A 25,850-nucleotide genomic window follows, 5' to 3' on the forward strand; every position below is an offset into this window, starting at 1 on the left:
GGGAAGCTCTTTCCCTGTTCCTTTCTCTGGTTGAGCTCCCAAGCGCAGACGGGAGACTTCTGCAGAGCGCTGCCCCCTGTCCCCCAGCCCACCTGTGCAGGCCGCGTTCTGAGGCCCTCTCTGGACTCCCACCTGCCACAGCTCAGCTCAGCTCCCAGCAACATCCCCCCCAAACACACACAGCAGGTGCTCACTGTTTGCTTGTGAGGGCACCTGTGAACAATGGGGAATGAGGGAGGGTCTCTCAGGTGGGAGTGCGCCCTCCTCCCTCCCCCACGTCCCTCCTGTGGCCACTGCAGGCAGCTGGGGAGGAGCTAGGAGTGCCAACGCCACCCTCAGCTCTCACTGTCGCTTACCCAGCCTCGGGTGCGAACGCTCCCCTTCTCTAGCTCCTTGTCCCAGCTCCAGACTGGTCATGCTGGGCGCTGACCAGCCCAGACACCCATCTACCGCGGGCTGTCTCCAGCCAGGGACACAGGGAAGGACTGAGGCCCAGGGAGCCAATGGTTCAGTCATTCATCTGTAAGCACCATCTCCACTCCGGGCATTGCCCTAAGTGCTAGGGACACCTAGGAAGAAAACTGGGGTGGGCCCTGTCCTCCGGGGACAGACAGTCCTGCGCCCCCCCCCCCCCGCCCTGCACTGTGGGAGCCTGACTTTGTCTCTGGAGGGGACCTCTGCGTGCCTCCTCTCCCTGCCAGGAACCCCCTCCTGGCACCCTCTCTGCATGCCTAAAAGTGACTCCAAACATGACAGGACGGGGGGGGGGGGTGTGATGACACTGTCACCATGGCAGTGCTCACCTGGGCTGTCAGTCACTCTCTCAGGAGGGTTCCCAGGTCTGTGAGGTTAATGGCATGTCCTGAGGGCTCATGGTTGGTAAGCAGCAAAGCCAGGATTCAAGTCCAAGTCCACCACCGGGCCCCTGGCTTCTCCAAGCCCAGGGGCTCAGATCCACTGGCTCATTCCCTGACAGCGGTGCCACCAGCAGGAAGGGCCGTGGCCGTTGTCCACCAGGCCAGTTTTCTGTCAGTCAGGAAGAAGGGGCTGGGGTCTTGCCTGGCTGGAAGGGTGGTGGCCCCCTCCCTGCCCCCCCCCAGAAGCCCCATCTCTGTCTAGGGACCTCCTTTCCTTCTCCACTGTTCTCAGTGCCTCAGGGGCGCAGCAGGGGAGGCCATGTCCACCCCTCCCAACCCCGCAGCCAACAAAGACCACGCCAGGGACCCCGACTCTGCCGCCCCCGCCTCCTGCCACTTCTCCCTGACTGGTGCTCTTCCCCACTGGCCCTGTCACGGTGCGGCTGAGGCTGTGGGGGTGGCCCTGAGGCAGGCCCCGCATGGTCCAGCTCATCCATCCAGGCCCAACATGGCCACCCGAGGCTCCTGGTCTCAAGCCAGTGAGTGAGCAACTCAAAATAACTGCTTCCCTTCCCTGACACAACTGTCTTCCCTGGGGTGCACGGCAGCTGCAAGGGATTAGGGTGGGGAATGGAAGAAGTCCCCCCACCCACAGCCTCACCCCACGCGGCAGGATGAGGCAGGTGGCAGTGGGCGGGGCGCAAGGAGCCTGCCCCGCCCCCCATCCACAGCCGCTGCTCTGGGGACCAGGTCCTCCCTGGGGCTGGACAGGGGAAAGAAGGGATGTGAGGGGGGGGCCTCTCTAACCCCTCACCCCAGCCTGGCCAGCACGTGGCCCCTCACTTGACCACACCCCTCAATCTGGAACTGTCTTTCCGGTGAGGAGCAGGCCCCGGATGAGGCCGACGCCGCTGTCCCTTCCTTGGGAGAGCCTGGTGGTACTTGCCTTCCAGCCTTTATTTACCCCCTACCCCCACCCGCAGTTTTATCTGCAAGGCCGGCAGACACACACACACGCACACGATCAGAGAACCATTATCTGGTTCACTGCCCAAATACCCACAATAACTGGGGCGGGGCCAGACCAAAGCCCAGAGTCCAGAACTCCATCCGGGTCTCCCAGGTGGGCGGCAGGGACCCAGCTTCCTGAGCCGCCCCCCCCCCGCCTCCCAGGGTGCACGTGAACAGGAAGCTGGACCGGAAGCGGAGCCGGCACGCCACCCAGGGTCTCCCTCCACCCAGGGTCTCCCTCCGCCCAGGGTCTCCCTCCACCCAGGGTCTCGGACTTCGATGCAGGCGTTCTAAGCAGCATCTGAACTGCACGAATACTACCCCCCCACCACCGCGCCCCCAACTTCTAGCTTTTAAGAAACCCTTGCATTTTATGTATTTTTGATAAGCCACCTCATATCCTGTTTGGAACAGAGACACAGCATCTGTTAAGAAATAAGTAAACATCACCCACTTTCTCCCGACTGCCTGAAGGTATTCCCTCCTCCCCGGCTCCAGATGAGGGACTGCACATTCGCCTCTGACCGGTGTTAGGTCTGGGTAATCAGTGGCTAAGGAACTGCCCCCCCCACCGTGGCTTCAACCAATCACCACTCAGTGCGCTCCTGAGGCTTCCTCTGCGGCCCCGCCCTCTGGGCAGTCCCGCGCCTGGCCCTGCTGGCAGCCTGGGCCGCGCCTCTCACCTGCTCCACGTGTCTGCACAAGCGTCGCCAGACAACCTCGGCCGTGCTCACGGTGTGCAAGAACACAGCAGTGGAAGCCAGTGGGGCTCCTTAAGGCTTAGCCCGGAAGCCGCGCAGCGTCACTTCCGCCCCGTCCTCTGACCCTTCCAGCAGGTGCAGGGCCCACCCAGATCCAAGGAGAAGGGGCTACTGGAGGCCTTGAGCGCTGCTGGGCCGTCCTGCTCCCCGGGGCCGCCAAAGTCGCAGACTGTAGAAAGCTACACGAACACTGGGAGCGGTGTATGAGAAAATCTTTTTTTTTAAATTTTTTTATTTTTTACAGGCAGAGTGGAAAGAGAGAGACAGAGAGAAAGGTCTTCCTTTGCCGTTGGTTCACCCTCCAGTGGTCGCCGCGGCCGGCGCACCGCGCTGATCCGAAGGCAGGAGCCAGGTGCTTCTCCTGGTCTGCCATGGAGTGCAGGGCCCAAGCACTTGGGCCATCCTCCACTGCACTCCTGGGCCACAGCAGAGAGCTGGCCTGGAAGAGGGGCAACCGGGACAGAATCCGGCGCCCTGACCAGGACTAGAACCCGGTGTGCCGGCACCGCAAGGCAGAGGATTAGCCTGTTAAGCCACGGCGCCGGCTGAAAATCTTTTTTTGAAGATTTACTTGAAAGAGAAAGTGGGGGAGGGAGAGCGAGAGGAGAAGAAGAGATTTTTTTAAAAAGATTTATTTAATTTGAGAGGCAGAGAGAGAGAGCGAGAGAGAGGTCTTCTATCGGCTGGTTCACTCCCCAAATGGCTGCAAAGGCCGGAGCTGGGCCAATCGGAAGCCAGGAGCTTTTTCTGAGTCTCCCACGCAGGTGCAGGGGCTCCCGCTGCTTTCCCAAGCAGAGAGATGGATTGGAAATAGAGCAGCCACGACTGAACGGGCGCCCATGTGGGCTGCCGGCGCTGCAGGAGGAGGTGTAACCTACTACGCCACAGCCCTGGCCCCTGAAAAAATTCTAACAAGGGTGGTCTTGCATGGTGGGAATATGAGTACTATGTGCTTTCCTGTTCTTACACTTGAGAAAAGAAATACAGGGGAGGCTGACATGAGGCGTCTGGGCAGAGCTGAACCAGGGAGCCAGGCTCTCTGGCATCAAGGACCCCTACCAGGGGAGAGGCGCAGCAAAGGAAACCATCCACGGCAGACTGAAAAGGTAATCCACAGAATGGGGAAACTATTTGGAAACCATATATTTGATAAAGGGTTAATATCTAAAATACATAAGGAACCCCTACAATGCAACATCAAAACAAACCAATCAACCCAAATTACTAAGAAAGTGGCAGGCGGTGCTGTGGTGTAGCAGGTAAAGCCACCGCCTGCAGTGCCAGCATCCCATATGGGCGCTGGTTTGAGTCCTAGATGCTCCACTTCCAACCCAGCTCTCTGCTGTGGCCTGGGATAGCAGTAGAAGATGGTTCAAGTTCTTGGGCCCCTGTACCCGCTTGGAGACCCAGAAGAAGCTCCTGGCTCCTGGCTTCGGATCGACGCAGCTCCAGCCGTTGTGGCCAACTGGGAAGTGAACCAGCGGATGGAAGACACCCCCCCCCCCCACTCTGCTTTTCCTTCTTTCTCTATGTAACTCTGACTTTCAAATAAATAAATAAATCTTAAAAAAAAAAAAAGATGGCATGAATTTAAAATCTATTTTTAGGGGCTGGCACTGTGGCACAATGGGTTTTAAAGCACTGGCCTGCAGCGCTGGCATCCCATATGGACACCGGTTTGAGTCCCAGTTACTCTACTTCCAGTGCAGCTCCCTGCTAATGAGCCTGGGAAAGCAGCAGGTCATGGCCCAAGTGTTTGGGCCCCCGCACCCATATGGAGACCCAGAAGAAGCTCCTGGCTTCTGGCTTTGGCCTGGCTCAGCCCAAGTCATTGTGGCCATTTTGGGAGTGAACCAGAGTATGGAAGACCCCCCCCCCCCCGCCTCGCTCTGTAATTCTGCCTTTCAAATAAATAAATAAATTTTTATTAAAAAATATTTTAAGGCCGGCGCCGTGGCTCGATAGGCTAATCCTCCACCTTGCGGCGCTGGCACACCGGGTTCTAGTCCCGGTTGGGGCGCCGGATTCTGTCCCAGTTGCCCCTCTTCCAGGCCAGCTCTCTGCTGTGGCCCGGGAGTGCAGTGGAGGATGGCCCAAGTGCTTGGGCCCTGCATCCGCATGGGAGACCAGGAAAAGCACCTGGCTCCTGCCTTCGGATCAGTGTGGTGTGCCGGCCGCAGCGGCCACTGGAGGGTGAACCAATGGTAAAGGAAGACCTTTCTCTCTGTCTCTCTCTCACTGTCCACTCTGCCTGTCAAAAAAAATCTATTTTAAAAAAAGATAATTTATTTGAAAGAGAGAATCTTTCATCTGCTGGTTCACTCCCCAGATTGCTGCAACAGCTGGGGCTGGACCAGGCCGAAACTAGGAGCCTGAAGCTCTACCGGTGGGTGGCGGGGGCCCAAGCACTTGGGCCATCTTCTACTTTTTAAAAATTAATTAATTTATTTGAAAGGCAGAGTTACAGAGAGGCAGAGGCAGAGAGAGAGAGGGACAGAGAGGGAGGCCTTCCATCTGCTGGTTCACTCCCCAAATGGCCGCGACGGCCAGGGCTGCACCAATTTGAACCCAGGAGCCCCCTCCGGGTCTCATGTGGGTGCAGGGGCTCAAGGGCTTGGGCCATCTTCCACTGCTTTCCCAGGCCATAGCAGGGAGCTGGATTGGAAGTGGAGCAGTTGAGACTCCAACTGGCACTCATATGCCAGTATTACAGGTGGCGGCTTAACCCGCTGTGCCGCCATGGCGGACATCTGTTTTGTCTCTGCCTGTGAAATAAATAAATGACACCATTTTTTCAGTGCATCGACAAGCCCCTTTGCTAAGCTGGGACAGGTGGCACAGACCTCTTCCGTGCTAAGACATTTTGTCCAGGGTCTGAGATGTGCTCCCTGTGCGCACCTCTGGGGAGCCAGCTACAGAATTACTGTTTTGCACTGTCTCCCAAGGTCAGAAGTTTAGGTCTGTTTCCAACACCAAGAAAAGAGGTCCCCAGCATGGAAGAAGGCTTTGAGTGAACCCAAGGGCCATCTTGGAGGAGGGAGACTTGGAACCCGAAAGTTAGTGTGTTTATGGACAGATTTTACTCCGGTCACTGATTTCACCACATTCCTTCTCAAACAGGAGGCTTCGCAGTTTAAGACTGTATGGAAGCAAGGCGTGGGGCAAGTCAAGTGATGAGAGAAGCCACGACAGCTCTGACGAGCGCTCATTGCTCCCAAGCAATCAGACGAGGAGGCTCCCAGGCTGTCTCAGACCCATTTACAAGGGGCTCTGCTCGATGCATTTCCAACCCCGCCCCTTGCACACTGTTTTGCTTTGCCCCAGGAACCATGGAGACCAAGAGGCACACTTTTTCCAAGGCTCATGCTCCAGCCAGATGCTCACCGTCTTGCAGAGCTCCAATCTGGGAGCCTCTGTGCAGCCCGGAGGCACTGCTGGCTTGCATCACGGGACCTGCATTTCCAGGGTTTGGAAAAGGTAGAGATGTGAGCTACAAGCTAGAATTCGGGGAGAGGGTGGCATCTGCGGCGGTGCCCAGGGCGGGCCGCTCTTTCCCTTCTCCCCCCTCCCCAGCACCTGCCTCTCCACCCGCAGACCCATCACTTCCACTCACTCACTCCGGCAAAAACACCAGGAGTTAACACCCGATTCCCTGGATCGCAAGAGGCGCAGCCAGGACTAGAACCAGTGCCTATATGGGATGCTTCAGGCCAGGGCTTTAACCTGCTGTGCTGGCCCCTGAATTTGATCTTTAAAAATTGCCGGTGCCGTGGCTCAACAGGCTAATCCTCCGCCTTGCAGCGCCGGCCCACCGGGTTCTAGTCCCGGTTGGGGCGCCGGATTCTGTCCCGGTTGCCCCTCTTCCAGGCCAGCTCTCTGCTATGGCCTGGGAAGGCAGTGGAGGATGGCCCAAGTCCTTGGGCCCTGAACCCCATGGAGACCAGGAGAAGCACCTGGCTCCTGGCTTCGGATCAGCGTGGTGCGCTGGCCGCAGCAGCCATTGGAGGGTGAACCAACGGTAAGGGAAGACCTTTTTCTCTGTCTCTCTCTCTCTCACTATCCACTCTGCCTGTCCCAAAAAAAAAAAAAAAAAAAAAAAAAAAAAAATTGTGAAGTTTAAATAACTAAAGTTAAAAAAAAAAAAAAAAAACACTACTCAGGCTAAGGAACAGAGCAATGCTGACACTGGGAAGCCCCTGAAGAGGCCGTCCCGCGGCTGCGGCCCTGCCCCAACACCACCATCTTCAGGTAAAGCCTGCTCCTGCCTCCTACAGCTACACATTGTTTTCTCTGCCTTAACTCTTTATGTAAAGGAAAAAAAAAACTTTGTATAAAGGGATCATATTAACCTAGTATGGCTTGTGCTTTTTCACTTTGCATTTTGCTTTTTAATTTTTCTTGTCTTTGCAGTTGAAGAGCAAGCTCTGATCTGCTGGTTCACTCCTCAAATGCCCGCAGTGTCATGGCTCCCAGAAGCCAGGTCTCCCGTGTGAGTGGCAGGGACGCAGTCCGTTGAGCCGTCACTGCTGCCTCCCAGGATGTGCGCGAGGAGGCTGGAGTCAGCAGTGGAGCCAGCACCTGATACGGGACACAGGCTGCTCCGCAGCACGGGAGCCACTGTTCCCAACGCCCGCCCCTTGCGCTGCGTTTTGCTGGTGAGCTTCCTCTGTGTCCTTGCGCCTCGCTGCCATTGGCTCCTTTTCATCGCTGAACCGTGTTGACGAAGCATGAAGATAGCAGGCGGATGTGAGCTGCTGCCCGCAGAAATGTCTGCCAGCCCAGCTCCACGCTCAGCTTCCCGCGCGTCCTCAGCCTCGTTCTCTAGGGGAGCAAGCAGGCTCCAAGTTGAGTGCTTTCAGTGCCCAGGCCCGGGGTTCGACAGCCGGACTCAAACCTGCTTCTGCCGCTAGGAGCATCACCGGGTGACCTTGGGCAGTCATCCCTGGGCTTTGGTTTCTAGTTCAGTGTTAAAATCCAACAAAAGACGACACAAGTGCTACAACTTCTGCTGGCCATGGCAAAGCTTGCATTGAGTGTTAGCTGCCAGTGTCAACAGACACGGCATGTGAGCTTCAGCTCCTGCACCCCCTTCCCCTCCAAGCACATCGCCACTGCCTATTAGAACGGGTTCACTCAGCAACCTGCCGCTGAAAAAATGGTCAGGGACTCGGGAAAGCAACAAAATCTGAAAACCTGAACTAAGCTTCGGTAGACATCCCGTCCTGAGGGAGAGGTGGGGCTGTCCTTTATGGACCCCACCCCCATCAAGTCTATTCTAGATGCTTCCTGAGCAGGTGTGGTGTGTGCTCCACAGGGTGTAGGCTGCAGGAGGCTGGCCTTCTGACAGGCAGCCTTGGGCTTCACTCCCAGGCCTGGCCCATGTGAGCCCTGCAGCCCGCATGAGTGCTTTGAAGTCTGTGCTTGTCTGTGGACGAGGGTGGCCCCTGCACCTGACCTTCCAGACGGGGTGCTAAGGGTGCCATGTGGGAGGGACATGGAAGCATGCTGCTGCCTGGGAAGCCATGCATCAGCATAGGGCGCTGTCCCCACCTGCGCCCAGGGGGCTGGCGCGACCTAGGCCTCCCATATTGGAGCATGGGTTCGAGTTCCAGCTGCTCTACTTCCAACCCGGCTGCCTGCTCATGTGCCTGGGAAGGCAGTGGATAATGGCCCCTGCCACCCAAGTGGGAGACCTGGATGGAGTTCCGGGCTCCTGGCTTCAGCCTGAATCAGTTGCAGGAATGACCATTTGGGGAGTGAACCAGCAGATGGAAGTTCTCAATTTCTCTCTCCTCTATTTGCCTTTCAAATAAATGAATAAACCTTAAACAAACAAACAAACAAACAAACAAAAAAAAAAAAGAGAGAGAGAAAGAGAGAAAGGAAGAAAGAAAAGAAAAAAGAAGGAAATGACCCCTAGTACCAGGCCTTCCCAGGCTCCTGGGAGACAAGAATGGCAGTGATGTGGACCCAGAAGGCCAGGTGCAGGGCGACTGGCTTTAACTGCCATCCCAACCTCTGGGGCTTGGGGCTGACTTCACACTCTTCATACCGTCTGGATTCACCGTGAACACTTGTTACTCTAATGATCCCTCCATGGAACACAAACCTCTATCCCCTAGCTTCTCACCCTCAGGCCCTGGAGTTCAGTGGGCACGCAGCCACGTACTGACCAATCAGGCCAGCCCTCACTGCGGAGTCACAGCCCCCTCGCGTTCTCCAGGCAGGGGACCTCCAACACGAGGGAGGAGAGGGATGGCATGTAACTCCCACAGGTGACCCGGGGCCTCGGGCCAACTCTGTCACCCTCAGAGGAGCTGACCCATTTCTCTCTGGGCCTTCGTGTCCTCATCAATAAAATGAGAGGCTGGGGTGCAGGCAGGATGTGTGTAGTCGATTCCGACATTCAAGGCCTTTGGCTAAGGCCACTGAGGTACGTGCGGTTTGGGGGCTGGTCTCCGGCACACCTGCTTCCCTCCAAAATGGCCCCGGGTGGGGCCGGTCTCCCAGCCTGGCTGCAGAGGCAGCAGTCACTGGGTGCCAGGCAGTGGCTGCGCGCTAGATCCGCAAGGTCGTGCATCTGACTCCACCTCTCGTCTAGAAGCCAGTCCTTGTACAACAGGCCACGACTTCCAAGGCACTGGACAATGCAACTCAGCCTGCCCCAGTGGCTGTCAACATGCAAGGCCAGCCTCCAGCCCGGGCAGCCTGACCCATCTGTCCATCTTCTCTCAGCCTCTTGCCTCGCAGTTGTCATCTCACTAGGCTGGGAAACTGAAGGCAAAGAGACCGTGTAGTCAGGGTGGCCCAGCTCCAGCTCAGACACGTCCGTCACCCTGGACGCCTCCCTCACTTCCTCCAGGACGGATATGCGAAGCATCTGGGAAGCCAGCAGCTGCCGCCTGCCACCCCACGGAGGGCAGCGGTGAGGTCATCCCCATAGGGGACGGGGGCCTGGGGTGAAAGGGGCTCTGTGTGCAGGAGACAGCCTCCCTGTCTTCCTGTGAACTCCAGGAGCACTGCACGGACATGCTGGCACCACAGATGAACCGTCAACCCCGCTTGGCTCGCCTCGCCACCACAAAAGCATCTTTCATTGTAACAGACTCCAGATCGCAGGAAGAGTTCACTGAACAGTGGCTGGAAACAAGCAGCCGCGTTGAAGGCGCTGGTTGACCCCAGTCATCTCTCAGGATTCCTGCTTTGCCCCGGAAAGCCGGGGAGACTGGTCCATGGAGTCTGTGTGGACCATGGCATGTGGAAAGATGGAGTGGATGGCATCCAGACCTGACCAGGCTAGCCCTGAAGGAGCAGGCTGTCATGCTGAGCCACCAGGGGCTTCGCAGAGGGGCGGCAGCCACAGGACAGGTGGCTCTAGCCTGCCTGTCAGCACACAGAGAAAGGGGAAAGTTGTGTTCTTTTTCCCAAGATTTATCTATTTATTTGAAAGGCAGAGTTAGACACAGAGAGAGATCTTCCATCTGCTGGCTCACACGCCAAATGCCCGTAATGGCTGAAGCTGGGCCAGGCTGAAGCCAGGAGCCTGGAACTCTGGGTCTCCCACGTGGATGCCAGGGGCCCAAGCACTCAAGCCATCTTCAGCTGCTTTCCCGGGCACATCAGCAGGGAGCTGGATTAGAAGTGGAGCAGCCGCGACACAAAGTGGTACCCAAATGGGATGTGGTGTTGCAGGTGGCAGCTTCAGCTACTGCACCACAACGCCGGCCCCGGGAGAGTTGTCTTGACTGAGCCCGCGGAGGTATGAGGCCTGTGACCACTGGGGACGGGGGAATGCTCAGCGAGCCACGCAGGGTAGCACAGCCGCACGACTCCCTCCACAGAGACAGACACAGGACGTGCCCGTGGGAGAGGGTGCTTCTTGCCACTTAACCTCTCAGGAGGCGGCAACAGTAGCAGCAGACCTCTGACCCAAGTGATAACGGCTGGTGCTGCCAACCCCGAGCTTGCCCCTGTGGAATGAAACCAAATCCAGAAGGAAGTGGCGAGGGGACAGCACAGATCTGGAATGGCCTTTTGTTTAGCTGACTTTTAACTTTCAATTACATAAACATAACCTTTCCAAAAAGGTCTGGGTAGAGCACACCAAAGTACACAAGTGCTGGGAAACCCACGCCGCCCGGGTGTCAGCACCGCGCGTCCTTCAAGGTGCTCGAGGACTGTCAGTCCCCACACTGCTCTCCCCCACAGAAATGCCGCATCAAATAAACGCGCTTAACTTCTGCGAACGGAACGAGAGCAACAGCGCCAGGCTCCCTCTCCTCACAGGCACACGCCCCAGAATAATGAGCAGTGGAGGGAAAGCAGTGCACAGCTTGGGTTCCGGCCAGGGACTCCCTGTTTAAGGAAACATTGTCCTTAAAGCCCCGCACTCAAGCAGGGACTCCATCTGGAACTCGGACAGGGAAGCGGTGAGTTGGTCCAGTGCAGACAAGACTAGATTATTCTAGTCCGGAGAGAACACGCAGGGCTGCAGTATGTCACCTTCCTAAGGTGATTAAGAGCAATTTGGACCGTATGTCATCTTGCCTTAAGCTCCACTTACGATCCAACTCCTAGTGAGAGGATTCTACTGGCCATTTACTATTTGTGTGTTTTTTCCATTTAGTTTATCTCAAAAGTTGTTCCCAAATCAGCTGTACACATCTGCCTTAGTCTTTAACCGCTCAGCGCGAGTTCCCAGTATAACTGCACACTGTTCTATTCCTGTATCACAAAGGAAAGGGAAACACCATTAAAAAGGTGGGAACCAAACTTACAAACCAAGAATATAGCATTTTATTCCTCTCCAGACGATGAGTCTTACACAGCGTGTACATAGATGCGGGGACTACAAAACCAAGCCTGGGCCACAGGAAGAGCAACTGGTCTGAAACTGCCACACGGGACACCTTTACCCTGTGCTGCACGCCGAGTTATCTTCCACAACGCTGGGGTGGGCCGCAGTCGCGTGCACTTCACGGTGCCCCGCACCACTGTACGTACACCGCAGTCACGTGGTCGCTGGGATCCACACAAGGGGACCAAGTAGTAAATAAAGCAATCACAGCACAGGGGATTAATATAAATATGGTTTTGCATTGTCCTCCAGATCGTTTCCTTTATAAACCAAAGATCACATTCAGGCTCTTTCCCTTGAGTTGTATTTCAGTTATTGCTGGAGGGGGGAAAAAAAACCAGAAAGAAAGTTCAGTTTAAGTTATTGGAAAATGGGAGTGGGGGTAGTGTGGTGCAGCGGGTTAAGCCGCCACGTGGGGTGGGCGCCATCCGATATTAGAGTGACAGTTCAAGTCCCAGTCATTCCACTCGGACCCAAGCTTCCCGTCACACGCCTCAGAAACAGCGGATGATCCCTCAAGTAGTTGGGAGACCCGGATGAAATTCCTGGCTCCTGGCTCTTGTGGGCATTTGGGGAGTAGTTAACCAACAGATGGAAGACCTGTCTGTCACTCTGCCTTTCAAGCAAACAACTCTTCAGAAAATGCATAGTGTCACCAGCCCACTACCTCCGATGACACTGGAGTGGGCACTGGGCTGAGGCACGCACACACTCTGCAGCACTTAAGCAGCCACCAGTGTGTGAGGAGGGACCTCTCTGCGGGACTGATAAAGAGGCTAAGCTGGAAGATCTCGCTGGAAGGAGGCCCCAGGGAGGGGCAGGTCCCGTTGTGGCCGTGGAACAGCTTAACAGTCCTAGTCCCTCCTAGGGGCAATCCTGACACAGGGCTGACCCTGGAGGAAGACCTAAGATCTTTCGAGGCAACGGACAGGCCGGGCCAGAGGTGCTGCAGCCACAGGCCCCAGCTCACTGTCTGGCCCTCTACAGAAGGGCCGGCTCACCTTTGCCTTGTTCTGCACTGGAAGATATAGTTTGAACTCTGCTGGCAGCTCATCTTCTGAGTACAGCCTGTCGGAGAAGTAGACCCGCCGGATGCGACAGTTGGCGTGGATCTGCGGAGGCAAGGCTGACTTTGAGAGCGCCCCCTCCCGGACCCTGGCTAAGCTTCATCTCAGGGGCCCCTCTTCAGCAGGGCCCGAGTGCGGATTCTGGCAGGAGTGCCTTCTGTATCTGAGCTTTTTCCAAGTACAAAGCCCCCCAGACAGAGACTTGGAAACTTGAGCCACAAGCCGGGGTCAGAGTGCCCCCCGCGCTCCCCAGCCTGGGCTCCGTCTGGAAAGTGAGCAGTACCTGCACCCTCAGCGTCTCGATGTAATTCGTGCCATAGGCTCGCCGGGTGAAATCGGACAAGTTGAACTGGATCTGGTTCCAGCCGTCGTCCAGCCGCATGGGCATGGTGCAGATGAAGGGCTTCACCCGGGTGGTGCTCTGGTAGTTACTCGCCCGAAACCGCCGGCGCACATTCTTGTCATCTAGCACCTGGGAAACATGGGCAAAAGTCATGCCACTGCAGCTCGGCACAAGCGAAACAACCTCAGTAAGAACTCCCGCAGCCTGGTCTCCCGAGGCAGATACCCAGAGGGAAGCAAAAAGACCAGACGCAAGCCAGGCCACACAGTGGATGCAGATGGCCTGGAAGCTGCAAGTTGATCTTGTTTGTTGCTAAGACAACATCAGCTGCTTATGACATATGACAACCAGCAGGCTGTCAGACCATAGAATAATTTCATAAACATTCTTTAATTTCAAAAGAAAACAGAATAACCCAGTTATAAATAATTACCCCTCACCCCACATGATACTACACTAATCCTTAAACTTGTAGCTTTTTTTTTTTTTTTTCCCCAAATTATTTAAAGGCAGAATTAGAAAGGACACACAGACATCTTCCATACACTGATTCACCCCAAATGTTAACAACGGCCAGGGCTGGGCTGGGCTGAAGCCAGGAGTTAGAACTCCATCCAGGTCTTACCCATGGGTGGCAGGGGCCCAAGCAGTTGGGCCATCTGCTGCTGCTTTCCCAGGTGCATTAGTGGGGAGCTGGATCAGAAGTGGAGCAGACAGGACTTGAACCAGTGCCCACATGGGATGCCAACGCCCGCATGGGATGCTGGCGACACAGGCACCAGCTTAACCCACTGTGCCGCAACGCTGGCCCCATCTTGCAGCTATTGGTCATATTTTAGGTGCTTACTATTTAGAACTTAGCTTTACATTTCAATTACTAATACCAAATTTGTACCATAACACCAGACACACAGACAGGGACACACACACACACACACACGAGTGTACAGATGGTTTCGCAGCCCCTCCTCCTCTCAGTTGAATGGCTCTGTGGCAGAGGCAGCAGTGAACATAACCATGCGCCCATCTTCTGCTTACCTGAACTTCAAAGGTGAAATATTTCTTCAGGTTCTTGATAATCATGACAAGGAAAGGAAGTTTAATTCCCAGTGTCTTCTTAGGGTCTGCAGGGCATGTGATATAAGTGGTGCTGCAGAGAGAGGAAATACCAACACCCTCACTGTCTGTCTGCTCTCTTCTGTGGTATGCACAGCAGGAACACATGGGGCAGGAGGATCAACTGGAAAGCAGATCTCAAAGATTAAGACTCATCACCCTCAACCCCAAGTCAAATAATGCCTTAAAAAATACTCGGCTCAGAAACTAAAGATGAGACATCAACAACAAAATAACTGAAAAACAAAGCCAGGGCAGTGGCCCTTAGAAGCCCTCTCAATGAGAGAAGATTTTAATGCTGAGCCAAGAGAACCATGAGATTCTAGAAGACCAAAACTATGACCACCATGGCATGAAAACCACAGGCACCCGATGATCAGTGTCCCGCCCCCTCCCCTCTGGTTAAATAATACAGCTAATACTTACAGAGGGCTTACCATGTGTTACGCATGAGTTTAAGACATACTGGTCAATCTAACCCTCACAATAACCCTACTGTTACAGAGATGTCTCGTTCTCATGTCCATCTTACAGATGAGCAAACTGCGGCCTGGGGGATTCAGTGACTTGCCCAAGGTAAGCTCTGTGCAGCACGGCTGGATTCACACGGGGTGGTCTGACTCTGCAGTCTGTGCCCTTAACCTGTACGACCACTGCCCCCTCAAATCCATCGTGTCTGGGAGAACAGAGCTGGCGACCTACCTGACATTTGTCCCTTCAATCTCCAGCACCAGGGACTGGATGTCGTTATCAGTGATCCTTTTGATGTGGCCATTTCGCACCTATCAGGAAGAAAGTTAGATTGGTTAGTCCTGTAATTTCTGCTAACAATCTTGTAAAGACTTTGAAGGCTCAATTGGGACACATTTAAAGAAAATCACAGTAGTCCAAAGGGCAACAGAGGTTGGGGACACAGTCGGTTGAAGCTGATACATAAAGACACCAGGCTATTACCTCTATCCAGGGTGCCATCGGCCACCACAGGAATCCCACGTGACTTCACAACCTGTACTTCAGGATCTACTCCTTCCTGAAGAAATGACTCTGGATTCAGCTAACGTTTACTGAGTGCCTACTGTGCACTTCATGGTGTTCACATCCATTCCCTCAATCCTCACAAAAACAAAAATGAAAAGCTGGGTGGTGCTGCTTCTGTGTTACCCACGTGGACATCAGCCCCCAGGGCCCTCAGATGACAGACTAGAGGGGGGAGAGTCAGGATGCACCAGGCTTCCCACTGCCTGATCCTGCCTCACATATGGTGGCCAGAAAGGGCAAGGGGATGCGCACTCCTGAGAAGGAGGGTGGCGATCGAAAGAGTGAAATCTTTCCTCTCCTTTGCTCACTCCCACTCCTTGTCGACTTCTCCAGAATCTTCTGCTTCAAGTATGAACTCAAGTCCCATCTGTGCCACACACAGAGGCCTGCGTTAGCACTGTCAGCCCACGCTGACCTCTCTTCTGATCTGCTTCTCTGGCTCGCATTGTCTAGACTACACAATTTAGCACTTCATCCTCCATCGTTCCATATTGTCTGCCGCAGATGTAGGAGGCACAGAATGGGGAGGAATCAACATTCAATACCAACTCCTCCTCTCAAAACATTTAGGAAAGAAGTTCTCTTCCAGCATTAAACTCTTTAGCTCCTAACAGGGACAGAGCGATAGGCAAAGGCACTCTGGAGACAGGGCTACACTGTGCCAGCGTTAGAAAAAGATCCACCAGCTTTAGAACAGGACACATCAGAAAGACAAACGTGATCTTCTAGTTGTGAAAATGGGTGTGCCGGGCTGTCCGATCCTATGACTTGATCCCACTAACTGAAGCTCTCTTTGTTCATTAATTGGCCTCATGGTTACAATTTTGCTTTTCATTACATCTGCACAGAGAGGGCGAGAACAGTGTTGAGTCTGAGAGCTGTATCTTTCAACATGAATGATTAATACGATGGCATTCTGTTTTTAGACACTGGTCTCTGTGCGCTCTGTTCCTGAGAGTCCGAGCCACTGGCATCGCGCTGTGGTGTGCCCCAGAGAACAGTGACATCACTGCCTGCCTTCTTCTACAACTGTGACTTGAATCGTCTCTCCTCAAAAAAGTGTAAGCCCAAGTGAGAGCGGGGTCCGTGTATTAAGCATCAATACTATCTTCTACAAAGCTCTGTACTGTGCTAGGCGTAAGCTAAGCATTCAAATATGTGCTGAATTCTGGAATCTGTCACCCTAAGAGCTGGCACACATGAATAGGTTCGAGGAGGGTTTTGAAAATATTCCTGGAAACATATCCACCATGGACTATTATAGGAAGCCAGAGATCCTGGGGGATATCACAAGGCCCATGAAGCTGCCAGCATGAAGAACGCTCTCCCATAAAACATCCTTTGGTGCCCATTGTCAGAGACAGAGTGCTGGGCTGGACAGGCCCCCCAAGCGCTACCAATGAAGCATTTCTTGGGTTCTCAAGACACAAGCGTCACATTGAAATGCTTCTCAAACAAAGCTGGCGACACGCAATGCCCTTCTGCTTTGAATTCTGGGCTTCTGTCCAAGGGAGATTAAGAGCACAAAGGCGCGGGTCTGTGCAGAACATGCCAGTGCTGCCCACCTCGTTGTCCACAGACACGATCCCAACTAATGTGGCGATATGCCTCCTGCGTTTTCTGTGGACAATCAGGCAGACTCGTTGGTGAAGGAAGAATTAACCAAGAAATTATCGCCAAATAACATGATGTGGGCCAACCGATAAGAGCTGACAGTAATTCCAACGAGATGCAAACACTAATGTTATAACATGCCACAATTATTCTCCGTAACATAAACATTCTTTCTTTAAAAGGTGCACACAGCAAAGATCAAATAGATGGTTAAATTAAAGGATTAAGAAGTAATTAGGGCCAGAAGACTACTGTTGCTAAGAGGCAACATGTCACTATTTAGTCATTGGTGTTTTTAAAGCCAGACCTCCAGCTCATGTCCCCAAAGGTCTCTCAGGCCAGAGTTCCACCGGGCCTCTCTCAGCCCCAGGATGATCAGCTGATCTCTGATCTCTCGGGGAGGAAACAGCAAGGGATTTGCCTCTGCCCACCTCAAAGTTTCTAGCAGATGACTTCATCAGGGCATGCCAGCAAATCTGACCCATTCAGGTGTTCACAGAGGAAAACAATGCCTTGCAGCCTCCCATAGAAGCCACAGGGACTCCCAGGATCCCCACACTTCCGCCCCAGAGGGAAGCCGGCTTTCGGCCGGACTTTCCGACTTCCTAAAGAGACTTCTGTGGTGTTGCTGGATAACTACCACACTCCCGGGTTTAATTCTCACCCAATGCATATCTTCCCCACAATGAGAGGCCTGGGAGGGGAAAGGCAGGGTTTTGAAGGTATGCCGGCTAGTCTCTTTTGAGTGTGAACTTGGCTGGGGGACAAACAAAACAGAATTTTGCCCAAAGAAGAAAGTTCAGTCCCCAAAGAGGAAAAACACAAGCATTCCCATATCACATGCTTTCAGAGCTTTGAGACCAAAGTTGATTTGCTAGTGAATTATGATTTTTCTCCATTATTAAACTCAAAGGGCTACAAATACAAACTTACTGGAAGAAACGAGGAAAATGAGGTGGGGGAAGGCTAGCACTGGGAGCTAGGAACGCTGAGGGCAGTAAGTGCCAAGGCCAGGTCTCTAGACTCTAAAGCCAGGGCCAAAGGAGAAAGGGCAACTGGGAGGTCTGGCCTCACTGCCCTCAGTCAGGCCCTCCAGGAAGCAACTCCTCTCCTCAGACCGGCTGCTGACACGCACACACAAGAGACATGAACAAGATCTGTTAACAAGGCGTCCACTTCCTTTCCACTCAGATACCAGGGACCAGCCTGGCTCGGAGATGAAGATAAAATGCAGCGGTCAGCGTTCACTGCTCACGATGGAAGCAGGGTCTCACTTTCCTCTCTAATCAGAAAGAGCAGCTTACTCCCACTTGTTCATCCTTTCTCATTCGGGGTACATTCCTGTTATCACAGCGTGGCCCAGGGAGGTTTATTCCTGGAAAACAAGGCCACGGTGATCTTACAGGACTTTCATTTCCTGCGCTGGAGGTCCTCCGGCAGCCAGCACCCCGGTCCCTGAGTTACAGATCCGAGTGGTTTTCGGCCTCTGCAGACTCCCGAGTCCAGCTCAAGAGCCCTCTCCCAGGCTTTCCACGGTTGCTGGGGCAACCAATAAAGAACACTAATTTTTTTTTTCTCCTCTAATGTAAGCCCCAGGGAAGAGGATCAAACCGAAGGGGGAAAAAAAAAAAAACACTACAAGGATAGGGAGGAAATTGGCCAAGGCTCTCTATTTCTATGAGTGCTTTAAAAATAACACATGAGCTGTAGCCATTCCCTTCCCTTCCCTCCCCCCACTTTAGTTTTCTGGCTCCACCCACTCACCCTGGCAGGCAGCTGCACCCCAGCCATCTGGCATCCTACTCTTAATGACACATGTTCCAATTCACATTAAGCCAAGAGAGCTGTCCATTTCAGCAGGAGGGTTTCTGCCCCAGTCGGCTGGGCTCCAAGTCAGAAAACAGGCTGAGGGCGCCCTCTGTGGGGCAAACCGGGCATAGCTCTGACTCCACACCTGCGCCTAGCCAGTCTAGGGCTTCTCTTCCTTTGTAGCCCTTTATAGATCTACCTGGACTGCAAGCAGGTAGCTCTGAGCTTCTCCAAACCCTCATGGGACAGTTAGCGTGGGACAATAACGTGCACTGCTAGCCAGACTCTTCCTAGCAGCGCCTCAACAGAACGACTGTAAGGAAACCCAAGCCCCGATTCAATGGCCGGAAAAGCTCTCATCAGGAAAATGACGAATAGCATCTGACTGACCCTGGGAAACTCAGAAAAACAGTGAGTCCATGGATCTTTCTCTGCCCAGATGCACTCAGTAACGGGCACCAATAAGGTTTACTCCTTAAAAACTATGGTGGCCGGCGCCGTGGCTCAACAGGCTAATCCTCCGCCTTGCGGCGCCAGCACACCGGGTTCTAGTCTCGGTCAGGGCGCCGGATTCTGTCCTGATCACCCCTCTTCCAGGCCAGCTCTCTGCTATGGCCAGGGAGTGCAGTGGAGGATGGCCCAAGTACTTGGGCCCTGCACCCCATGGGAGACCAGGAGAAGCACCTGGCTCCTGCCATCAGATCAGCGTGGTGCGCCGGCCACGGCGGCCATTGGAGGGTGAACCAACAGCAAAGGAAGACCTTTCTCTCTGTCTCCCTCTCACTGTCCACTCTGTCAAAAATTTAAAAAAAAAAAAAAAAAAAAAACTATGGTGTAGAGTTTTTTTCTGGATACTTTGTTCACTTTAAAAATTAGAACAGAGGGCCGGCACCACGGCTCAATAGGCTAATCCTCCACCTTGCAGCGCTGGCACACCAAGTTCTAGTCCCGGTCGGGATGCCGGATTCTGTCCCTCTTCCAGGCCAGCTCTCTGCTGTGGCCCGGGAGTGCAGTGGAGGATGGCCCAAGTGCTTGGGCCCTGCACCCCATGGGAGACCAGGAGAAGCACCTGGCTTCTGCCATCCGATCAGTGCGGTGGGCCGGCCGCGGCAGCCATTGGAGGGTGAACCAACGGCAAAGGAAGACCTTTCTCTCTGTCTCTCTCTCTCACTGTCCACTCTGTCAAAAAAAAAAAAAATTAGAACAGATCAAAGGACTCTAACACTAGCCAGTGAGACAACAAGGAAAGCCTGTGTTTGGGGATTTACTTGGGAGAAGAGGAGAAACAGCAGTAGCAGACAGACAGGTGGGAGAGGCCAGGGAGTCAGCAGTGTCATCTTGTGGCCTTTGAGCTGAGAATGCCGGGTGTAGCAGTTAACACACTGCTTGTGATTCCTGCATCTCCTACCAGAATGCTTGGGTCTGAGTGGCCGTTCCACTCCCAATTCCAGCTAATGTGTATGCTGGGAGGCAGCAGGTGATGGTTCAAGAAGTTGGGTCCCTGCTGCACACATGGGAGACCTGGTTTAAGTTTCTGGGTTTTAGTTCTGCCCTGGCCAAGGCTGTTGTGGGCGTTACGGGAGTGAACCAGCAGGTGAAAGATCATTACCTCTCTCTGCCTTTCAAATTAATAAAATTTTGCTGGAAAAAAAAAAAAAAACGACTGGGGCTTATACAATGTTTTACACGTATGTGGGAATAGAACCTCCTGGTACTCTCCTTGCAAACCACAAGTAACGTTTACATTAAGCATGAGTCCTTTATTAAATTTAAGATTTGCCACTGGTCCAAGAAGAGAACATGAAACAAGATAGAGCCAATTTCTAAGTGAGTGGCTTGAAAACTTTAAAAGGCCTCTATGATCAAAAAACAATGTAGCCAGTAGTACTTTTTTTTTTTAAAGATTTATTTGAAAGAGTTATAGAGACACAAACAGAGATAGAGACAGGGAGAGAGAGATCTTCCATCTACTGATTCACTCCCTAAATGGCCTCAGTGGCTAGGGCTGGGCCAGGCCAAAGCCAGGAGCCAAGAGCTTCATAAGGCCTGTTAAGCATTTGGGCCATCCTCCACCATCCCCCCAGGAAAAGCAGAAGGGAGCTGGATCAGAAGTGGAGTAGCTGGGGCTAGCACTGATGTTCATATGGGATTCCAGTGTTTCGGGTGGTGGCTTAACCCGCTGCGCCACAACACTGTCCCCAGGAGTACAGATCTTAAAAAGCTAATTCCAGTGTGACGACCTAGACAAGTTTACTCAGTCTGCAGTCCGGAAGCCCTCTCTGAGAAAGCACCTCTGAACTGTGATCTGGGGACTACGGCAGGTGGGAGCAGGGAGAAGATGGGGCAGCCAGTACAGAAACCTGAAGGGGAGAGAACAGAACTTCGTTCTACTGTGTAGGGGCTACTGCTAAGAGGTGCCTTACCATGGGCCGGGTGGCCTTAGAGCTACATTATGAGCTTTGGACCAGGAAAGCCATGGTGCAAGGACAAACCCACTCTGATTTCTGAAGTCTGGTTTTTCTGCACTTTCTATTCATAGGCATGGATGCTGGGAACGGTTAGAACCATTATTTTAGTCTTGAATAAGCCTTGGTTCCCCACCACATTTTATACTATATCCATAACTCTGTTGCCAAGCATTTTAGATACACTTCATTCGATCTTCATAGGCATAAGTAGAAAGCAGACTAGAAAAACATGTGACTAAGTACTTGCCACTGTTCTTTCCTGCACAGGGAGGCAGCCGGTCGGGTTTCCCCCACCCAACAATAAACCTTTCCCCCCCAAAAAAAGTACTTGCCCCAGGCCACACAACTGGAAGAGAACAGAGCCAGGAAGCAGAACCCAGGCGTCTGAGCACAGCCCAGCACTGGGGTTTCAGGATGACACCATTCTCCTCCTACGGAACGTGCAGGCAGTGGGTGGCACACAGTGGACAGGACTGCCCAGCGTGAGCTAGAGAGCCACACGAGCACACTGGGGACCTAACTTAAGTGCCCAATGAAATATGTTCAAGCTGAAACGTGAAGTGTGAGATGGGTGGGAGGGTTGCAGAGGCCTTCCTCAACCTCCCAGCTGTGAGCATCCGCGTGGCAGGTCCATTGGCAGGGGTTCAAACACAAGGAGAAGCCTTGCCTGCAAGTTCACTGGTATTGTGGAAACCACATTTACTTCTCAGGTTTGTAAGGAGACACAGCCTACACAGAAGTCGAACCTAATTTTCAAGATTATTCTTCATAGAAACCAAACAGAAATTCTCCCTGTATAAATTCAGAAAGGAGACTCAAGTTTTGTGAAATCAAAACAGTAACAAAAATAGGCACCATGGTCAATATTACCTACGGGCAAGGTCGGGGCCATGTCTAGATAAAGGTGGACTGTCCTCTCTCCCCCATCAAACTCTGCCCTTGTCACAACTTTGCTTTATTCCCGGGGAGCAGGGAAAATGCTTTTTCCAGCTCTGTCTCTTCCCAGGTCGACCCAACGCCTACCACTCAGTGGCTGCTCAATACAGCTTAGATAAGTCTGCTAGTGTTTTCTGCCCTGGCCTGGACTCCCAACACTTTCTGAAGACACGTTAGGGAGAAGCAAACGCACAACAGAGCCCAGAAACATGGCCTCCAACTTTCCTTTCCTCCCTCTCCTTCCCCTGCCCTGGCGGGGCACTGGGCAGACTCACCCCAGACACTTCCGAGCTGCAGTCGCATTCTTCGTCCTGCCTCCCTGCCCAAGTGCTGCCCGAATGGCCTCTCAAAATCGCAATCCAGGCCGGCACCATGGCTTAACAGGCTAATCCTCCGCCTTGTGGCGCCGGCACACCGGGTTCTAGTCCGGGTTGGGGCACCGGATTCTGTCCCGGTTGCCCCTCTTCCAGGCCAGCTCTCTGCTGTGGCCAGGGAGTACAGTGGAGGATGGCCCAAGTGCTTGGGCCCTGCACCCCATGGGAGACCAGGAGAAGCACCTGGCTCCTGCCATCGGATCAGCGCGCTGCGCCAGCCACAGCATGCCAGCCGCAGCAGCCATTGGAGGGTGAACCAACGGCAAAGGAAGACCTTTCTCTCTGTCTCTCTCTCTCACTGTCCACTCTGCATGTCCAAAAAAAAAAAAAAAAAAAAAATCGCAATCCAGCCACCACCAGCGTTGCCACTGCCCATAAAGAGGCCAAGGTGCCATGGCAAGAGGCTACAGCAGGAGCTAGTGATGCTCACGCTGTCTGGTGACAAAGGAATTTCTGTTCTCCCTGACTCAGACAACCTGTGCAAGTAGACAGGGACCACCCATGGAGCAGCCGGCACAGCGGATGCAGACCTGAGGTGTAAGCTCTCGTGGAGTTCCCCAGTGGCTACCCTTAGAATGCGCCCACGCTGAAGTTCCTCACATCCTGCTACCACCCTACGTGGACACACAGGGGAACTCTGGACATCCCAAAGGGCAAGTGGTCTGCCCTGCATGACATGAGGACCACCTGCTCTCCATCCGGAGCCTGCTGGGCGAGCCCCACATCGACAGCCCTTTGAACACACACATCGCGGAGCTCTGGAAAAACCCCACGGCTTTTAAGAAGTACCTGCAAGGAACCCACTCGGAGCAGGTCTCCAGCCAAGCCTCCGGACCCGGGCCGCCCAGCTCTCCCCGCGCTGTCGTCTCTCCTGGTTCCTCCTGAGATGTCTGTCCCATCCTGATCTCTGGGCTGGACTCTGTGTCTTGAGCTGTGGTGCTATTTTTGTTTGTTTCTTACATTAAATCTCTGAGTTCTTGTGATATATATTAAATACATACATTCTGGTTGTTTTTGTAAAAACAAACATTTTTCAATCCAGTCTGAATAAGAAGAGGAGAAACCGGTAACTTCTATTGTGAGGCTTCTGCTTACAATTCCTTCATCAGGTTTTTGTTGCTGAAACATCTGTTTCATTTACTCCCTATCACCCTGCCCTTGCACATAACAGTGTTTTCACACCTGTTTATGTCATCAGGGTACCGTCGGACCTCTAGTGGCGTTGTTAAGAGACGAGGTGCACCATGGTTACTTTGCTTCTAAATTCCGAGTGTAAACATGTTGACTAGTCAAAAAACGCATGTGGAAAATAAGACCCACCAGATCAAGCACAGAAGGGCTCAAACTGGCAACTCCGGCAACGTTCACCATTCTGAGGGCTCCCTACACGGCGTTCTTTCAGTGCTAGTAAGTCCCTGGCCTGCTCCGAAAACCTCTCCTCCTAGTTCAAGTCCCACTCTCTATGTTAATTGCCTAATACCCATATTCGTATCAGAATTCAGTTGTGGAGTTCAACTGGCACACACGGCTGCTCTCTCCAGGCCTTCTGATAACCCCTAACTGACTCGGCAGGAGCTGAGAAGCCATGGGCCCTGCGAAGAACCCAGGTACACTCACTCGGGGTTCTCTGCTTCATTTCATTGAGAACAAAACCTCAACACTAAAACTCTCAGGGACAGAGTGAAAAGTGAAACAGTGTCTTCCTGTGTGATACCCTTGGCGTCAGCTCTAGCTGCGGACAGTACAATCGTGGGAAAGCCGCGGGTCAGATTTTCCATAGCAGCCCAGGCCCGGCCTCCCGCTGTTCGACCTTTCACCTGTCTTCAGCACAGTAGGAACACAGCACCCTCCGCAGAGCACGGCTGTTCGCGTTCTCCCCCACCCTCGCCGCGGCCCAGAGCGTTCACCTGTGGCTACGGGACGTGAGAAGTGTTCTGAGATGCAACCCGGAGTTCCTGGCTTCCTAGCCACTACACTGTTGCTGCAGACTGCTCCCCTGGAATCGCTGTACAAACACCATTCGGCCCACTCCTCTGCCTCTCCCCTGAGGAGGGTACCAAGGAATAGTCCTTAAGCCACCTGCCGCCCACACAAGGTGCCTACTTGACCTTATATTCAAAAAGATGGTACGGGCTGACTGCCGAGAACTTTCGTGACAAACGAAGTACCAAGCCGTAAAGTGCAGAGCAACGCATAGCCAGCTGGATCTTAGCCGCTCCTGGAGCCCAGGGACTGCCTAGTGAGTGCCTGAATTCAGACAACAAGGCTCGCACCTGGATCCGAGCTTACTGATCCGGACAAGCCCTTGTCATCATCAAGCAGTTTACCCCAAGCACAAACTGGGCACGGAAGGCGCGGTACGGACCCCCGGTTACACAGAGCGTGGAGCGGGTGCAAAGGCCACGATTTCTAGCTCGTTTGGGATCAGCGGGAGAAACGGAGCAAATGAATGAAACCCAAGCACCCGCCGTGGCCCCGGCGGCGCCTCCACAAGGGAGACGCGAACAAGGGCCCTGTGTCCAGCGCCCAGCACCGTGCCTGGCACCAAGCAGCGTTATCAGTAAAACCTCGTGGAATCCGCATCCTTCCCTCTGCCCAGCTCCAAAGCGCCCTCACGGAAACGCACGCATTTCACGCTATGAGACGGGCACCAGCGACCCCACCATATTGAGGGGAAACCGTGGCCCCCAAGGATCGGGCGAGTGAAGTTTTCGGCGAGAGCCCGCTGTCCCAGTTCCGCTGCAGCCGCAGGACACGGCCTCTCCCGCCACGCCCACCCCACGTGCACCCACTCTGGGCCGGGGCACAGCAGCGGCTGCCCGGCCCCGGCCCCCGGCCCCGGCCCCGGCCCCCGGCAGAGCGGGCGCGGCCCTGCTCCCCGCCCAGCTGCCCCCGCCGGCCCCTGACCTTTTTGTCCCAGATCTGCAGGGGTTTGCTGCCGATGCTGTAGAGGATGGAGAGGAAGCCGCTCTGGAACGTGTTTTTGAACATCTCGCCGGCGGCCTTCCCCTCCGCCGCCCCGAAGCCACTCTAGGCCTCGGCGGTAGAGACGAGCGCTGAGTAGCCAAGGGAAAGCAGGGAGCCCGCCCTACTCCAAAGAAGAGACGCCGAGCGCCCGCTCTCCCGACCTGCAGCCACCCACGGCTGAACAAGGACACACGATACTCCCACAACACCACCCCCACACGGAAACCACAGCAACCGCCGCCCGCGCCGCTTCCCAGGATTAAATGGAGGCGGAGGGCCGCTCGCCGCTGGAAATGAATCCCTCCGCCCAGATGAGCCCGCCTCCCGGAAGCGCGGGACCCAATCCAGCCACAGGAATCACAAACTTCCGGTGCCTTCCTCGCTTAAGCCCCGCCCTGGCCCCGCCCCTTTCATGAAAAGAACTCCGTTGCCAAGGGACTATTTTTTCCATCGTCGTTCCACTGCTGCTTTTACCGCGGAAAGAGACGGAGGATGAAAGAAATTGTTGTTAGCACCTTCGCGGTGCGGGCGAGGCGAGGGGCGCGAAGGGGCGAGGACCGAAACGAGCGGCTCAGCGAGTGCTCACCTGGGTGACCTGGGGATTCCTGGTTGACTTAAGCACAGAATAAAGG

At 54.0% G+C, this 25,850-nt stretch overlaps 1 protein-coding gene and 1 pseudogene across 2 annotated transcripts; one reads left to right on the forward strand and one right to left on the reverse strand.

Moving 5' to 3' along the window:
* Window positions 1-11,402: 11,402 nt before the first annotated feature.
* CFAP20 (cilia and flagella associated protein 20) lies at window positions 11,403-25,483 on the reverse strand. Of its 2 annotated transcripts, none has more exons than XM_062177135.1 (6): window positions 25,159-25,483; window positions 14,715-14,794; window positions 13,935-14,046; window positions 12,837-13,025; window positions 12,488-12,598; window positions 11,403-11,804 (listed from the first exon to the last, which is right to left on the reverse strand). In XM_062177135.1, exons 1-6 carry the CDS (start codon window positions 25,240-25,242, stop codon window positions 11,799-11,801), a joined length of 582 nt encoding a protein of 193 aa, XP_062033119.1. In that variant the 5' UTR covers window positions 25,243-25,483; the 3' UTR covers window positions 11,403-11,798. The 2 variants fall into 2 exon arrangements, with proteins under 2 accessions (XP_062033119.1, XP_062033120.1); XM_062177136.1 differs by lacking the exon at window positions 25,159-25,483 and adding an exon at window positions 14,967-15,994.
* On the forward strand, window positions 22,674-23,136 carry LOC133748599 (ubiquitin-conjugating enzyme E2 C-like; annotated as a pseudogene).
* Window positions 25,484-25,850: the final 367 nt, after the last annotated feature.

This window comes from Lepus europaeus, chromosome 19 (assembly GCF_033115175.1).
Source record: "Lepus europaeus isolate LE1 chromosome 19, mLepTim1.pri, whole genome shotgun sequence".
NCBI classification, from domain to species: Eukaryota; Metazoa; Chordata; class Mammalia; order Lagomorpha; family Leporidae; genus Lepus; species Lepus europaeus.